Source organism: Acanthochromis polyacanthus, chromosome 12 (genome assembly GCF_021347895.1).
Source record: "Acanthochromis polyacanthus isolate Apoly-LR-REF ecotype Palm Island chromosome 12, KAUST_Apoly_ChrSc, whole genome shotgun sequence".
In the NCBI taxonomy this organism is placed as follows: Eukaryota; Metazoa; Chordata; class Actinopteri; family Pomacentridae; genus Acanthochromis; species Acanthochromis polyacanthus.
The window spans coordinates 23975888-23994279 of NC_067124.1; the positions used below are offsets into that span (position 1 = coordinate 23975888).

Below are 18392 nucleotides of genomic sequence, written 5' to 3' on the forward strand. Positions count from 1 at the left end.
TTTGAAACTAATTCGACCGGGTTTCGCAGGTTTGCCAAAACTGACAATAAAAAGTCCAATACTGTGAAAAAACATGGAACCATGTTGAGGGAGAAATGAACACAACTCAAAAGTTTCAAGGCCTAAATTGGATGTGTGTCATTTTGGGACAAAACTGTATTCTTACACTGTTTTGGTAAATGAATAATTACATTAAATGGTGCTAAAAACTGAAAGTATTGCAACAGGTACAGGTGACAAAACAAACAACTGAGCCAATAAGTCCACTTTAGGTATTAGAACACTTCGGTTCAAGGAGCCAACACGGCTGTCTCATTTCAATGAACGAGGAGGCTGCATTTTTCAGTGCAGCGCTAATGTCTGTCAGAACACTGCTGAGATCTTCCCGCATCTATGAATCATTTCATATTTTCTGGACATTGTGAACAGAAACAGGCTTCAAAGACACCCATTGTTCCAAGTGTCCAAATAATTCAAATGTAATAAAGTATCTGCTGGTCAAACTGTGAGTCACCTACACGGGAGCTGAAACTCAATGCTGGATCAGAGTTTGTCGGTACTGGGATGGAAATCAGTAATTAAATGCTGCACCATTCGCCTGTTTTGGTCACTTTTGATGGTGAGAAGGATGGCACCATACGGTGGGAAAACAGCGCACTGCCTGTGTTTGAGGAGACGCTTCGATTCAGAAATCTGGAAGTGAGGTCCGCTGTGAGGCTGAAGCCAAGGGCTGAGTAAGTGACTAAACACAATTTCTCAGTTACAGTAAACTGAGGTTAGGATGTTTGTCTTACAGATTCTTCGCTAGATCCAGTGCCTTGTCCTGAACTTTAGCTTTCTGGTAAGCGGCTGTGTCAGACATTTTAATTTTTAAAAGTGTAGATGCCATTGAATGCACAAATACACCACATACTGTGATGCCCCTGCAGTATGAGTGACATGAGGAATGATTCTGTTTCCACTGTCATCTGTTAAACACACTTAAAATCACCACTGACCACTGCTGCTGTTGTGCCTCTATTGTGTCGTCTCAGAGGACTGATTCCAATTAGCTGTAATCTGCGTGTGTGTGTTTGTGGTGTGTTAGAGACAGAGGGGGAGAGAGAAGGAGAGAGAGAGACCACAGAGTTTATTTGAGTAGAGGACCACTGTACAGGATCAGGTTCTTACCACAGCTGCAGTGATGTCACCCATGTGTGTGTATATCAGAAATGTGTGCGTCTGAGTGGATCCTGCTTGTACTACACACATTCTTTTAAGTGCGCGGACCACAGGGGAAACGATAAAAAAGAAACAATCACAGCGCAGTCTGGCCTTTAACAAATCACCTTCATGTGCAGCTCTCTGGCAGAAGTTACCGGCATTAAGTGAGACAAAGGTTGATGTGTGGAATTCTGGATGAGTGGCGGGTAAAATTGTTATCGTTTGACGCAAGATGACCGCAATTCCCATCCCTGACTCACAGCGGTTTAGTAAACTGGCATTTCTATGATGCAATTATAACTGAGATCTTTTCACCAAATATAACTTTCCTTCAACAATTTTTTAATCGTGACGATGCTCAGTTGACGTCAGTTCCAGAAGTACGGTGTAATTTGTACCAAATGCAACAATTCAAAGACAACTCGGGCTGTCCCAGACTCAGGACTTGTAGAGAGAACTTCAATTTAGCACTTTGGACTGATAAATGGACTCTGAGGTGATGCATCATTTTGTCTTCTGCTGTCAACAAAACGCACTGTTATATGCTTTTAGCACATGGATAGTGGAGCTTTGTCCAGTGTTGGTTCCTCATACAGATTGTTTTCCCATTTCTAAAAGCCTAGTGTACAATTGCTGACACTTTTTTGTGTACACATTATTATCTGAGTCCTCTTCATCCAAAACTTTCCAGACATTGATAGTGAACAATATGCAGGCCTAACAATTTTCCAACGGCTAGGTAGCTTAAACGATACGATTCACGTTTTCTGCATCCATGTGTGCAGAGAGTTATGCCATTCTGCTAATTCATTAATTGATTTTTATTTTTACTCAAAGCGTGAGGCACAGAACATTTCATTTGGATGTGATTTATCCAGTTTTTCTCTCTCAAATTAAAAAAGAATAACTTTAATTCAGGCAGTACATGTTTGTGGCCGTTGCAAAGTAGCTGCTAAAATGAAGCTAATTTTCAGTTGAGAGTAGTAGGAAGAAAGTGCACTGTTACGTGTGTGTGTGTGTGTGTGTGTGTGTGTGTGTGTGTGTGTGTGTGTGTGTGTGTGTGTGTGTGTGTGTGTGTGTGTGTGTGTGTGTGTGTATGTGTGTGTCCCCACTGTGGCAGGGCCTCTAAACCCACTATAGATTACAGGACATCCTATTCTGTATCAAAGCACACAAACTCAGGCGGACTAAAACAAACACTGGCTGACAACTAGGAACACTGCTGCTGGAGGACATGCATGTGTGCGTTTTTGTGTGTCAAAATGTGTGCCAAAATATAAGATCTGCGTTTCTGTAAAGCTGTACGTGTGTGTGTGTTTGAGACAGATGATATTTCTGTGTAAACTGCACAAAGTATAAAAGGATAAATTGATATAAATGGATATTTACATTTTCTGTAAAGTGAGGAAACGTGTGTGTGTGTGTGTGTGTGTGTGTGTGTGTGTGTGTGTGTGTGTGTGTGTGTGTGTGTGTGTGTGTGTGTGTGTGTGTGTGTGTGTGTGTGTACAGACTCTTGCCAAGTATCACATAACAGGAACATAAACAGTAGGCAGCAGTCTCTTCCTGTATATACAGTAGTGTGTGTGTGTGTGTGTTTGGAAAGTATATGGTGCAGTTTTAACAATCTGTGAATTTCTGTGAGTGCAAAGGAATGTGATCATGTGAGAATACGGCATGAATCTCTCTAAATGCAGCATCTATGTGTACATGTACACATCTACAGTACATGTTTGTGTTTTTAATGCAGACAGCGTGTGTTTCTACTTCTTCTATTCTATCCAGTTCTGCCAACAAAACACTTACCTTTGGGATTAAGCTCTGCAGAAAGTAAGACAAGAAGAGGTAAATGTTAAAAGAGAAAACTCAGAAAGATCAGCGAAACAGAAACAGCATGAGAAAGAGGAACCACTCCTGTCCAGTTTTATTCAGTTCAAGTAAATAAAGAACATGAGGGGGGGATTCCCTGGGAAAACCTCCATCTTCCTGCATATGGATAATATACATAAACTTACAGAAATTTTGGAAGTGCTCAGTTTGCCTTCTCACACACTTGGAAAGTACAGTTGCAGGAGAATGCAGCTACCTGACTGAGCCAAAGCGATTTTAAATGCGTTAAGACATTCAAATCCAAAATTAAACAGTCAAAAGGTTAGTATGAAAATTGGTTTGACAAAATCAACAGAAAGACTTTTATCCTGAGAAAATGTTCAGTATCAAGAGTTTAACTCATTGGAAAGAAGTGAGGATACTTTAGAAAATGAGAATTATTTGTTAACCCTAAAACCATTTTCTCACAGATGCAATGCTAAACATGTACGTACTAATTCAACATGGCTATATCATGACACCACAAATGTAAAAAAACAAAACAAGTACAGGAAAATTATGATAAGCCAGTGGAAAAACTGCAGTATGTATGAGAGCCCCGTTCCTCAAAAGTTACACTCCAATGAAACTAAACTGTGTTCTTATTCATGTCTTGAGAGATATACACTTAATATTGGACTGAATTTCTTTGTGACGTATCACAAATAAGTTTCTGATCAACACCTTTGCCATTTACTGTATAGCTTTGATGTCGTTTCTTTTCAGCTAACTGGGTATATAACAGACAACGCTGGAACTGTCACGCTGTTAACGAGGAAAATAGAGAGGAGGCTTTAAACATACTGTAAAAGGTTCATGTTTTGCCAAAAGCACAACATTTTCCCAAACCTAACTGTAGTTTTGGTGATAAACTTAACACCTTTAGTGGGTGAAGCTACACAAATACTGAGTGAAAATGAAAGCATGAGTGACAACGGAGTTGAAGCCTAAAAACAACGGCACCACAAGGGACACAAACTCCAGTTTGCTAGGTGATTGACTTTTGTTTCTTTTGTATGGTTTTGTCTATATTTAAATATTATCCTAAATGAAGTGTTTAGTGCAAAGCTTTGCAACAAAACAGACTCCACCACCAAGATGAGCTTTGCCATCAGAGCAGCAAAGTCAAGCTCAAGAGGAATTCTGTTGACAATTTTCCCGAATTCTTTCTTAGGTATCAGAAACCAAATAGACCCAGTACAAGTTATGGCCTTTATTAATCCTTCTAGACACAAAAACTAATGATTTCTAAATACAGCTTGCTGAATGAAGTGCAAATGAAACTGCATTGCAAACTGGGAGTAGCATTCAGTTAATTTACAGCTTCCACAACTGTTTTGAAACTGTGTCACTGTGAGTTACTTGATCGCTTTCTGGAGAAATTAAATTATATGTAAGCATCAAGCTAACAAGCTTGGGTCCGTGCATGCTGTAGTGGTCATGCTATGCTTGCATGCAAATACAAATGAAAATATTTAATTTTGATGGATTTTTTTTCTGTGTGCATGCACTTTTACAATACCTTGATGTGGAAGGTAACAAATTAAATCTGCTCCTATACAGAGGACTGTAGGCGATCTGCCAAACTGAGCACCTGCCAGACAACGTTTGGAAAGGGCAGAAAGAGTAATGCTAAACTATAAAAGCAAGACTCAGATTTCAAAACTGACACTTTTTTTCGTGAAGGAAGCGCATCCCTTATCCGTGCTCCTGGGTGCCATATTTTCCCAGCTGCTCTGGGTTTTATAAAGTCAGTCTGCTGCTTCTCTAACCTTTAGGCCACAGCAATAGAAGTCTGGCAGATTAAGCTATGATTTGATTGGTCAAAGAGGATTTCCTGTGAAGGTGAATGAGAAGCAGATGGCAGGTTGCAGGCCAATGAAAAGGCACCGAGGTGCTGAGTCAAATAGTTCACGTCTTATTAAACCAGATGAAAGTCACGCTTCATATGGCTAACTCTCTTTCCTGTAATAACTTTGCCTCGATCACTCTCTCTCCTGTCATAATTTTGCCTTTAATGTAAAAAGTCTGATATTTAATTTTAAAAGTGCAATTTCATTCACTCAGCATTTCTGGGAAGCTAACAATACATGTATTGTTTTACAGTGGTTCAGCCCAAACACTGCATCATTAACTAAAATCACACTGTACTTCCTTTGTTTTCCTATACTAATTAAAACAGATGTTTAGGAAAGGTTTGATCTCACATATATAGCACTGTGCCAAAGGTTAGGTACTTGTGAAAAAATACTGTTCACTCAATATGCTTTCAAAAGTCATGTCACGAATACTGTTAGAGATCAGTTAATTTCATATTAATTTCAAAAACTAACTCTGCAGAGAGAGCATCTTTGAACGCTGTAGAAAGAAGACATTGCTTTCCACTGTGTGCACGTCTCCTTCTGCAATGCCAATGTAAATGACTTAGCATTTTCAAAATGTCTCCACATATGTGCCTGATTTCAGATGAACACTGGCGGAGTTTTCGGCCAATCCAAATCTCTTTTCTCCATTTTCACTGGATCCATGCAAAAAACCCAAAATGCTCCCACACAATAGGTCCAAATGTCAAGGAAAAATCCTCTAGTTCTGGCCTCTCACTTAAAATTCCTCTCCAGTTGTTGATTTATCATCTAAAAACTAATCTCTGTGTGTCAAAGTTACATATTTGTGTCAAAGTTACATATTTCAAGAGTTTTTGTCCCCTATGAAAGTATCCCTCCCTGCTCTATATTGGTTTACATGTAACTCTACATGGCATTCTGTTGCTTCCACTAAAATACGCAGATGTATGAACTCCCTGCTTCTCTCTGTACCCACCCTTCTGCTGCTTACTGAAACTCAAGCACATCAGCTCACCAGCTACTCTGCTCAAACAATGTGTAGTGCAACATTAAAGTAACTCAGCCATATATGTTCAAATTTAAAATCAATTCTAAAGAAGAATAATGGCATGGAAGGCTCCACCATGCCAGCTGACAGGATTGGTTCATTAGGTTTAATATGCATAAAACACTAGAAGTCTGAATCTATTTTTCTGTACACTGCAGTTTCGATAAGGAGGTGCTCAGCCAGGGCATTCACTGCTCATTACTCTGCCAAGGAACGCAACGGAGGTACGTGACGATCAGCATACGTTTGTCCATCTGTTATTCTGTGAATCTGTGAGTCTGTCTGTTTGTGCACAACATTGCTCAGAAAAGGACTAACAGATTTGGATGAAATTTTCAGGGAAGGTCAGAAATGACACAAGGACCACCTCACTAGATTTTCACAGTGATGTGGCTTATAGTCTGGATTCATGGATTTGTTAAAGATTTCTGTATCAGTGCAAGATAGTGGCATGACGTCACTGTAATTATGACAAGTGAATGCTACACCAGCTGCCGGTGGACGATCACGATTGCAATCCTACTCAAATCCACCACCTTATTGGTACGCATCAGTCGGAAATGATACAACGACTGAGCAGCCTTGGCAGAGTACTGTGCTTCTTCTTTTGCTCATGATATACCTTCCACCATATAAAAAGGGTAAAAAAAAATAGATTTTCACTGGGTGAGGTCTATAAGTTTACCATTCTGATGGCAGCTGTAGCAACATGACAAGAGCATAGCTAATGTGGCTAACTCTACAAGGACTCATGCTGTAGCAGACTCATGGGCACTGTCAAAACGCTTAAATGGTTGGGGATAAATGCGCCCTTACTGCTTTCAATATTTTTTGTCCCTTACCTCGTTTTATTCTCCCCACAGATCTGTCTTAGCTTAAATTAATGATTTCATTTCAACCAACAAATGCTGATGTTTATCAATACATAAAGTATAAAATGGTCACCGGTTTTCTTCAACAACATGCAAATTTCTTGCTGCGATATCTGTGTATTTGTAAAAGTAAAATATATGATATTTCTGAGTGCAAAATATATAACATATAAGACAAATAATTTTGTCAAACATCAATAGTATCAGAACGTGCACACTACTGTTACATCAAACTTTTCATGTGGAGTAGCATTGAAGAAAGTCTCAAAGCAAACTGATGGCTGATCCTTCTCAAATATATAATCAACAGCATACCAACAAATCCCCATAATATCTTCATATTGCGCAGCATTATCTAATCCTGAAACGCTAACTCCTGTCATTACTTTGTCTGGGGCTCAGATTACTACTCTACGCTGCCAAAGAAAAGAAAGAAAAGGCAAAAACTGAGGGGGAGAAGAAGAAGAAGAAAAAAAAGGCTAAAACAACACAAAAAGGAAGGGAGAAAAAGAAAAAAAGGAAAGCAAGAAAGAACTAAAAGCATCAATGTTGAGTGAAAGCTCCAGTAAAACGTAAAGGACATGTCAAATGGAGCAAGAAGGCTCTCACAGCAAACACACTTACACACACACAGTAGCCACTCCTGGCCCGTCGCCAGCCAGTGTTCAATCAGCCTTTCCTGTTCTGAAATCTCCTATAACGGCTGAGAAATTAGACTGGCTGAAATGAGTGAAATTCTGGATCCATTAGCCGGCGCGAAAGAAAAAAAAGTGCAGTTTAATGTTTCATGACTGCAAGCCTTTATTATATCAATAATAACTGGGGAGGTTGAGAAGGTGTTCTTTTGTATAATTAACTACAGATCAACCAAACTCTTTTCACTGCTTTTTCAGAGTCTTAGGAATAAACTATCTCAGCTTTAAAAATATCCCTCCTTGCCAGTTTCCAGACACCTTTTCTTTGCAAATCAGTGTTTCTGAGTTTTTAGAATTAACAGAGGGAGTGAAACGGCAGGATTATATTTATCACTGACTCATTTTCAAAACCCTCATTTATGAGGGACTTTGTACTAAGACAGGGAAAAGTGTGGTGCACTTGTCTTTCAAACAGATGTTTCAGGGTCTAAAGAATTTTTGTTTCACTTCTGTCTGCATTTATACAGGAAGGCCGCTCACTGAACTGTCCTTTGACCTCCCTGTGGTATAATGCTATGCTATCTATTCAACTGTGGGGAAAGAAGTGGCTCGTAAATATGGCTCAACTGTCAGCTTGTGGAAAACAAAATTTAAAAAAGAAGAAACTGAAAACTCATGAGGGGTTCTACGGACCCTCATGACAAAAATGTTGGAGGTGAAATTAGTTGATTAAATTTAAATTTTCAGTCAGGGTTTTTGAGGATTTACAAAGTCAAGCTTTTTCTTTAAAAAAAAAGTTAACCTTTATATACCATTTTAATATTAAATATTAGTTTTACAACTGTTTCACAATTATACTGGCCAAAATATGAAAGTACAACAAAAACCCACTAAAGAAAATACAGACTATTGGACTACTATTCATTATTTCACAGTTTTCAGGATGTCATTGTAACAGGCAACAAAAAATATTAATGAAAAAAAAAACCTGCACCCAAACACAGTGCAAAACTTGAAAAGCTACATTAACCAACTGAAAACAGGCACTTCATTAATTTGTTTTTTCTTAAATTAACGAATCGTGAGATGATAAACTTCACAGTTTCTTTCGTTAGCTCTAGTGATGGTGTTTGCTGCACGTCTGTTGATGTCAGCAGCAGTTTCACATAAACAGAAGCACAATATATTGTCCCCACAATTGCACCTTCAGTCTATACCTTAAGAAAACATATTGAGCCAAGTATTACCAACAAGCAGAAAATAAATAAAAAAGAGTTTGGCAGATTAGCAGAAACAGTTTTTAATCCATTATCTTTTTAGGTATATGCTGACACAACTAAATCCAGCTTTTAAAGTCTTGCAAATACCATTTTCAATTAAACAGAACTGAAAACTGGAAACACCCAAAAACTAGAACCCTCTGCCAAAAATGTTTAAGCCTTTAAAGAGATGATAATCAAGTAAAGATTCTAATTAATGTCCATCTTCAAATAAAAAGTCAAAGAAACGCACAATAAGACACACATTATGCTGATTGTGTCAATTTTGTATAATAAAAGAAGCTCATGAGAATTTAGGAACAAAAGGTAAAAAGCGTGTTATTTCACAATGTGAAGCAATCCTGTAAAGACAGCTGAAACACTTGTTCCTTGTCCTGAGCCTTCACATTCCTCCAAATCTTCTACTAAGCTGTTGTTATACAGTGAACACTAACAAAGGGAGCTCAGAACATGATCTGCATGGAAGAGGTAACGAGCAAAACGCCAGTCTTGGAAATGGATCTCAGACTTGGTTGTTGAAAGAGGAACGACCCAACAAAAATACTGCAACGTCCTGGAGACAGCAACATATGGAGATGCTGGTCATGCTGGCAGGTTCAATAAAACAGGAGGAAACAATAAAGACTGCCAACTAGCTTCCTAGGTTTCCACACAAATTGGCTTAGCAACCAATGAATCATGGCTGGCTGTGTTTTATGGAAAGTGTCCACACAGTCCCAACTTATCTTTGACAGCTCTGATGAAAATGCCCATTGTGTACGACCTAACAATGTACTGTAAATGCCAACTTGACCACTTGATCCATCTCAAGTGTGTTTATGTAAAGCCCACTCTCAGGGTATTAGGAAAATCACAGAGGGGCACTAATGAAATTCTTTCTAGATTGTAACGACTCCTGCCACCGTCAAGCCTCCTTTGAAGGGCTTAAGAAGTCAACAGTCTTCTTAAATGTCAAAGCCTTTGTAGGGCTTAAAGAAGGGCAAAGAAGCCTCAGGGAGGGATGGTGTTATGTGGGGTGGGTGGTGTGAAGGCCTAATCATCACCCCTGGGTGGGAGTGGAGGGAGAAAGAAAGTAATAGAGACAAAGTGATGCATTCCTTCCAAGCCAGGACAGCATTTAAAAGGATGAGAGGAGATGAGGCATTACCGCAGATTTTGCACCGAACAACACGCAAACGTGGAGCTGCAACCACATACAACCACAGCTACACTCGATCGGTTTAGAGGAGATAGAATTCCACATGATGGTTGAATCACTGCAGAGTGCGTTAGCAGGGATTCAGACTGAAAACAGAGTAGGGGGTTGCAATGTTAGGAGCGTGTTGCTAAAGGCAGTGATTCTCCATGATCTGCTCATGAACCTCACATGAACCCCTTTATCCATTCAATCTAAAACACATAGGTTTTTGTTTTCTTCTCCCTACCGTCCAATATGACCTATGTCAGTGTAGCAGGACATATGTCACAGATTAACTGTGGTGTTAAAAAGCGCAGTTGAAAAATTAATAACCAAACCTTTTATGATGTGGCAATGCTATAGTAAAGGTGAAGTCCAGCTACAGAACCAACTTGGTTAGGGTTAGGGAAAGGTCATTGTTTGCGTTAAAATAAGCACTTTGTCGTCACTGTTTAACAGGAAATAAACAGGTGGTTATGGAAATGTCATGTTTAAAGGCAGAAGCAGGTCTGAATGTGGCTTAGATGTTATTCTAAACATGAACTTCTTGTATAGATAAATTTGGTGCTAGTATCTTCTGTGCTGCTGTCTCTAGTGGCTTCATCATTACTAAAGTGACAAGGCTGAAAAGAAACCCAATTTGACTGACATTGAAAGCGTGACTGGTTGGAATGCTTCAAGTGAGCGTTCGTTGCTTCTGACTTAAAATGGCACTGTAATTAAAATGAATATTGGTTGTAGCACTGGTTTCAGGCTGAAACAACACCAACTTTGATCAATGTATATAGGATAAATTATTTGTCAGTACTTTTGACCAATCTATTCAGCATGAACATGAAATTGCTGTGTGATAATTGAAGCTGAAATTGTTAACATGCTTAGCACCAGCATTTGAATGTCAGTTAACAAAGTTGCCATTCTGGCACAGTAATTCACTTTATATTTAAAAAAGAATCTGAAATGTAATTTGTTGAAATACTCAAGTTTTTGGATTATTGCCGGATTAGTTAAAGCAGAATCAGGTAAAATGGTTCAGTCTTAATGATTTACAGATTTAAAATAACACCTGGGCTTCTATCAAAACTAGTCTAAATTTAACTTGAAAGTTTGTACACGTTCCTCACAAACAGTTATTATTTCAGCAGCAGTAAGATGACTGTATCCAGATCTGTTAATTTCACTATGCTATTTTAGAATATCCTGAAAGTATTATGCCAGCGTCATGTCCAGATTAGTCCGTCGGTATACACACTCTGCTAAACTCCAAAACTACACTTTATAGCCAGATGTACTTTCCATCTGGACCTTTTGTCTAGATTTAGATCAAGCCTTTTAGTTTCATTACAGGAAATCTTTCTTAGCTTTGATTTTGATCCTTCCATCCAACACCATTTTGTAATGAACTGGAACACCAACTGTGTGTCATCGAACAATGGTATTGAACTGATGTTGGACTAATGCTCTTATGTTTAAATGGGAACAAGTCGCTACAGTCCACTTCAAAATCAGTGAGACATAGTTGTAATGTTCAAAGGTCGTCATACTTTTGACCATGAATTGTGTATTGGACTGTACTTCCCTTCCTCTCCCACTCCACTCCAGCGTAAATTCCTTCACATCTTCTACCTTTCCTTTATCTTCTTTTGGTCCATATTTCAGCGCACATGCCCTTTGTGTCCCCCCTTTTCTTTCATCTCCATCCTGATATACTTCTCCTTCTGTCCGCTTTCCTCTCTTCAATCAAAAACCCTTCACCTAAGTTTGTGTACACTTTTCTCCCATTTCACCTCCTCTCTACCTGAGTATGACTCACCTCCTTACCTCATTCCCCTCATCTAACTCTATTTGTACCTCACCTCTGTTGGCTGTTTTTCCATCCTGTCACGCAGCTCCTTCCTCCAACCTCTAATAAACCTCTTATAGTTCTACTTACGTCCAGAAGGTCCCTTCCGAAACACAAGATCAGCTCCCTACATGATCTACCAAAGCTGTTTGGCTTCTCAGGCTCATTGAAATCCTCCAGACTCCTTATTTTCTGCTATTTTTAGCATCACAATAAAGCTTAACAAAAAAGAAACGCTTCCTAATTTTTCCAGACATTTCACATTAAATGCGTTTCTAGGGAGGGGGGAAACTGTTCCACCAACAGAGGCCTGCCAAAGCAAATGTAATCCAAAGGAAACAATAGCATGAACACACATTTTTTTTTCATGACCTGATTTCTGAACAAATGCTAAAATAAATCTTGTTCTATTTTTTTTGTGGAGGTCTGTGACATTTGAAATAAAGAGTGGTTTTGTTGGTTTGCAGAGGAAAGTAATATCTTCCAGAAATATTGCAGGGCCTGGAAACAGATGCCTGGAGGCAGCAAGGGGATGAACTGGGCTTGTCTGGAAAGAGCCCAGATGTCCTTGCGTCAAGTCAGCACTCTGTTAGCAGCTGGTGTTCAGTACTGACAAAAAAAAAAACCCTGACTATATGAAGCTATAGAGCAGACATCAGCTAACTTCTCAATGTCTCCAATACTGATGTTGCTTTTACATTCCAGATATTAGCCAGCCCTCCTATTAAATTTGAACACTATCACTGTTAGTCAGTGACCTCTCATGTCCTTTCGTGTCCTTTTATACCAAAATTCTGTGAAACCACATGTACATGCTATAATGGCTAGATTATAGTTTATCAGAACTGATGACAGTGGATCTCAACAGCCACATCGGAAAAAAGAGCCAGCTGCGAAAAAATGCACACATTCTCAGACAGTTCCTCAAAGACGACTGTCACGGTGTTACAATGAGCTGGCATAAATCATTTTATTAAAAAATGAAAAAGAATGATAGAAAGACAGAATTTCAAACTAAGCATATTTTCCGGCCCGTTGCACAAAGAGAGAATGTCTTAACTTTAATGTTTTCAGTGGTTTGGCAAACAAAGCTAAAAATATTTATGATTCATGTGAGGACGTTTTCTAACAGCATGTTCAGCCTGAACACGGAATAAGATTTAAGAGTGTCATTAACTGCAGAGACCACAAAAAAAATCTATAAAATACTACAACTTCCTGGAGACCCTCTTATATACTTGACAAACTGGTTAGTTGATATGACTCCTTGTATCATCAGGAGATTTTTCAAGCAGGAAATGCTACAGCTTTAGGAAAAAGTATCCAGTGTTGTCAGAGCAGTTATATTCAACTGAACTTAACATCAAATACAGTAATTTATTATATTCAACTTTCTAAAGGCATCTTGTTCACAGAGTACTTTGAGGTAAATATGTAAATAAATAAAGCATTTAAAATACAATCAAATACTATTTTTAACAAGTGAATACTCAACACTGTTACAGTCAAAAAGTTCAGAGACATGCTGGATTTACACCCCGTTTTGAGACGCTTTCTCATTCAAATAAATTAGAACCCGTCTCAAAACTTTTGACAGGGGGTGTATTCTAGGACAGAAACTAATATCCATTTTTCAGAAAAAAAAAAGTGTTTTGCTTTCCTGATTTTACTGTGGAATTCAAGGTATTGGTTGAAATCAAACATGTCCTGTGGGAGTTTTTACCTGTCGGTGAGCTGTAGGACACAGTGATGTCCCCGGTAAGGTCAGCAGGAGGGTATCGGCCATTGAGGAACGCCGAAAACGCTACAACTGTGGATGAGCCAACACCTGAGGACAGAGAATAAGTATATGTTAACATTAACGCTAAACAGCAGCTAGCTGCTATCTGACCAGCTATTACTTTAGTAGCAATCTCTCATTGAAGTCTTTTTGAGAAGTGAAATGTGTTACAGAAATACCACTACTTCTACTACAAGATTTGTGAAGTGAAAGAAATAATATGGTAGCATCACGTTAATCTCTCCCTGGACCCATCCTATCAAATCACATTATGATATTATATTACTCATACTACAATTCAAGGGAATTTTTTAGGCATTTTATGTGGAGTGAGCAAGAAGATGTTCCAAGTTATTTGTCACAGAGTAATTCCCTTCCTCTGAGAACAACTGTATGAAATATGATGTACTAAGAGAAGTTTGAAACAACAATCCTGATAGACCTAGTTGGATTTGAGATATATTTGTATTTACTAAACTGTGTTACAAACTGAAAGTGTGCAGTTTGGAAAATTCAACACATTCAGGTGGAATGAAGGGACTACTGAAAGGAACCATCAAGCCATAAAAAATAATCTCATATTATGTTTTCTTATTTTTTTCCTATTCCTTTCGTGTTTCATATAGAGCATTTATGTCCATGTAATCGGTCTGCAAACTTGCAAACACAGCTTCCTGAAAAGCCTTCTTTGAAATCTAGGCTTTTCTTCTGTTACTTAACTATGCCACCATGTAACACATTTGCCTAACGGGCCTAGTGGCTAGTTTGGCGTGTCCTCAAACAGAGAAATGTGGGCAAGAAGTGGTGCTGCAGCAATACACAATATGAAAAAAAAACAGTTTCGTGATCATTGAAGCATGTAAAATATTAATATTCTAGTGGATTCCAACGTTTAAACGCGTAAATGTGCATAATAGGGGCCCTTTAAAAGAAGTATTAGATTTATTGTTTTAGAAGCTTTTCCCACACTGTGGACGAAAAGTCAGAAAATTTTGAACTTTCCTTGTCAGTTTTGGATATTCCTTTAAAATCTGTCTCTTTTCAGGCTGATGTGACTTAGTATAAATGTGCCATACAAAATCATAGAAGTCCCCTTTAAGTAATTTGCACTGTTGCAAACTATGCTGTAATTCTGAGTGAGATTTTCTACCGGTTTCATTCAAGCTCTCTTGTGAATGATGAATACGGAAACGGAGTAGTCAACAAATGTCGTACACAAGCACACACACCGCCTTGAGGACTCAGCGTTTTCAAGGTGCGGACAGAACAGGATACAGTACGGCCGACGTAAACCAGACCCTTTAATGTACACACATTCACACAAGCGCTCGCACACAGCTCATGCTAAACATCACCGCACAAGGTGAAGACAGAGGATTAACAACACGCTCACATACAAACACACACACAGGAGACTTAAATTATATGTAGCACGAGAGGGGCGATGACTTGTAGCTTCCCTTCAAACACCCCAAAACCAACAGAAAGAGAGAGAGAAGAACAGAGACGGAGAGCAAACATGCCGGAGAGAAAAGGCAGGGATCAAATACAGACGGAGAGGAAAGGATATATTACAGCTAATGGTTCCATGCCGTCACACACACACACACACATGCACACAAGGCGGTGTGGTAGTGTAATGGGGCGTGATGTTTCTGAGCTCGGTCTGTCACAGGTGACTGAATCCCAAGTATGTGTACGTATATGTGTCCTAATGGAAGCACATACAAGTGTAGGTGTAATGAATGAAAGTGAGGAGACACTGTGGGAAAAGTTTCTCGCTATGTATATCTTTGCGCATTTCTAAATGCGAGTTAGAAGTGTGCAAAACCTCGCCGATCTTCACCACACACACTTGTCCGGGCGAGGGTGAGCTCTCCAGCTGAGGATAGGCAGAGCAGGAGGAAGCACGATGGATGAGAGGAGATGAAAGGAGAGACGACGACACCCTCCTCCTCTCCGACAGACAGAAGAGAAGATAAATGATGGAAAGCAGAGAGAGACTTTCTCCGCACTCTGTCAGATGCCCTGACAACATGACCTCCTCTCTGCCTTCTTCCCTTCTCCCACTCTTTGTCCTCTGTCTCCCACAATATTCCCATCTCTTGCTCCTTTTAATTCTGTCTCTCCTCCCTTTTCTATGTTCATTCTTTCGCATCCTCTTCTTAAACATCTCTCTCTGTACGACCACTGAAGCCTGAGGAATAGTTGGACATTTTTCAGGAAACAATCATTGACATTTTTCTGCCAAGAATAAGAGATGAAATGACGATACCACTACGCTGTCTGTGTGTTTAATATAAAGTTAGAGCTAATTAATTAGCTTAGTTTAACTTGGCATGCAGACTGGAAACAGGAGGAAACCACTAGCATGGTTTGATGACAAATATGCCTACTTAGCATCTTGTTGAATCGATAACAAAATGTACAAGTGAAAATGACAATTTGTACTTTTATGTACAATTATGGTCTGGTGCTATTACTCTATTCCCAGCTTTGGACAATGGTTTGGCTGCACCCATCATCTACTCTGCTATAGGGGTAAAAAAAATATTCTGGTTTGTTTGCCTTTCTTTAAACAAATCACAGTTGTCTTGATCAGTGCTAAGCCCAGGATGCAGCAACAATGTCCCTGCAAAATAGTGCTGAGGGGGAATTTGTTTTGGGGAACATTTGCACACAGAGTTGAGCACTGTCATTAAAATGGATAATTCACCTAAAGACTAAAACAGATCGGCCATATTGTACAACCCAAATCTTCACCAAAATTTGCCATTTTGCTTAGAAGGTTGCTACTTGAAGGTTGTTGTTGTTGTTTCTTGTAGCGAAGGGAAGTTTGAAAACCGGTAACCGCACATAGCAGAAGGAGAGGAGAGTGACATGCGGTGGACATGGCAGGCTTATAACTACAGTCCACATCCGATGAGTCAGACTAATTCTTTCTATAGACGCAGTGAAGAAATAGTTCCAGCACGACTCCAAAAATGTCAAACTAATCCTGTCTGTTGGGTTATTAGTGAGTTATTACCTAAAACTTGGTGAAATTTTGGAAAGTTGAGTAATTAACCTGTCAGACACACATTTAACTTGGAAGTGGGCTGGTGTTCTGACTTTGTCAAAGATCCGTTTGTTTTCGTTTGCTGGTAAAATCTCCACTTTGAGTGTTTAAGAGGCAGCACATCTTGTTTTTTGACTTCACTTATTATCCAGGTACAAAAAATTTGTAACAACTAGTGTTGATTTTTTTTTATGTATGTGAAAAAAATAGAAAGTGCATGCAAATTAGCCATAAATATAGCCACTTAATACATTCACATGTGAATTTCTGACTTCAGACACAAGTTAGTCTGCAAAAAAAAACAGATGAAGGCAATAATACAACAAAAATAAGAGGTGGACATAAATACACCTGCCAGAATAGCAGTAACAGAACCAGGAAAACATTAAAATATCTAAAAAATGCAGTCTAAATGATTATCCAATTATTCAGAAATTAATCCACAAATAATTAAATGGCAGATTAAACAGAAATAAAAATAAACCATTGCAGCCCTATTTAAAGCCAGTAAATCTGAGATAATCCAAAAATGGTCAATAATATTGACCTTGCTGATGTATTTTCAGATCTATCAACCACTTTTCATTTCTACTTTTTCTCCTTTGTTGCATTCTGCCTCTCACTCTTTCTTCCACTTTTTTCCTTTTCCCATTTTCTCTCGGTTTCTTTTCGCTTTCCTTACTCCCCCCCCCCCCCCCCCTTGTCATTCTGTCTGTCAGCAGAAGGCTTTTAACCCATGTGCCCTGAAGGTCACATTGGTCAGACTGGTTTAAGTGCTTTAAGGGTTCCCAGGCCCATTAAGACCAACAAACAAGACCAAAGAGGACACAAAGTAATCCCTCTTCTTCTCTCTTATTCTTTCTCTCTCTGTCTTCTTTTCTTTTTCTCTTCAGCTTGTCATCGTACTTTCAGGCACATCTGGACAGATCAGGGTGGTGCTGTGGGCGTCGCAGCCGTGTGCACCAGGTAACATGCCTGTGTGACCTCGACATCCAACCCAGTAAGACTGTTCAGACTGGTCCCAGTGTTCTCATGCACATTAAAACCATTAGCCCCACTGCCAACGAAAACAAACTCCACAAAGGAGGCAGAAATCCCCCACTTTACTACCTCTCTTTCTTTACCTTTATTTCCCCTCTTCTTTCCAGACTTTTCTCCGTGTATTTTTCATCCTCACCGAGTGTTTTCCTTTTGCCACTTTTTCACTGCACCTTCTTTATCCTCCCTCAATTCCTTCCCTGTTTAACCTAAATCTCTGCTTTGCTCTTATCTCCCTCTTTATCTCCTTACCATACTTGCTAGTGTGCTCTGTGTGATCCAAGGGGATTAAACAGCATATCCACTAGGCTGTAGATGAGTTCTGGATGGCACTGGACTATGTGCGTTGAGAACTTAAGACTATGCACATTGTAAACACAGCGATGGGAGTTTAAATCTGAGATTGCAGGAAGAAAATGTGACAGCACAGTTGATTGTAACTACAACAAACTCTACTAGTTGCTCTGTTCAACAAGACCTTCTTTCACTGCCTTCTGTGAGCATTTTTGGAGAACATCTGAACAAGCAGCATAAGTGCCTCCTAGCTGCCCAAATAAACCATTTTTATTTGAATCATTTTAAACACTTGTCTCTGAGTCCAACCAAATAACACAAAGTTGGAGCCTGTAGCAGCCAGCTGCACGTGGATCTACAAACTGTCCGACATCACCAGCTTGCCGGTTGACCTAATCACCCTGCATGCTCATCTGTCCATGTCAGTTTATTTACAGTTTCAGGGCTATATTTC

The 18392-nt window shown here is 39.2% G+C and overlaps 1 protein-coding gene across 2 annotated transcripts in view; it reads right to left on the reverse strand.

The window, feature by feature from the left end:
- Positions 1-18392, reverse strand: part of bbs9 (Bardet-Biedl syndrome 9) — a 197066-nt gene that overhangs the window by 134967 nt on the left and 43707 nt on the right. Inside the window, exons 14-15 of one of the 2 annotated variants that reach the window (XM_051956346.1) lie at positions 13492-13596; positions 3007-3021 (exon numbers count right to left, since the gene is read on the reverse strand). In XM_051956346.1, the coding sequence (XP_051812306.1) occupies positions 3007-3021; positions 13492-13596 (120 nt within the window). The remainder of the gene's footprint in view (positions 1-3006; positions 3022-13491; positions 13597-18392) is intronic. The other variant, XM_022206924.2, reaches the window with a different exon arrangement.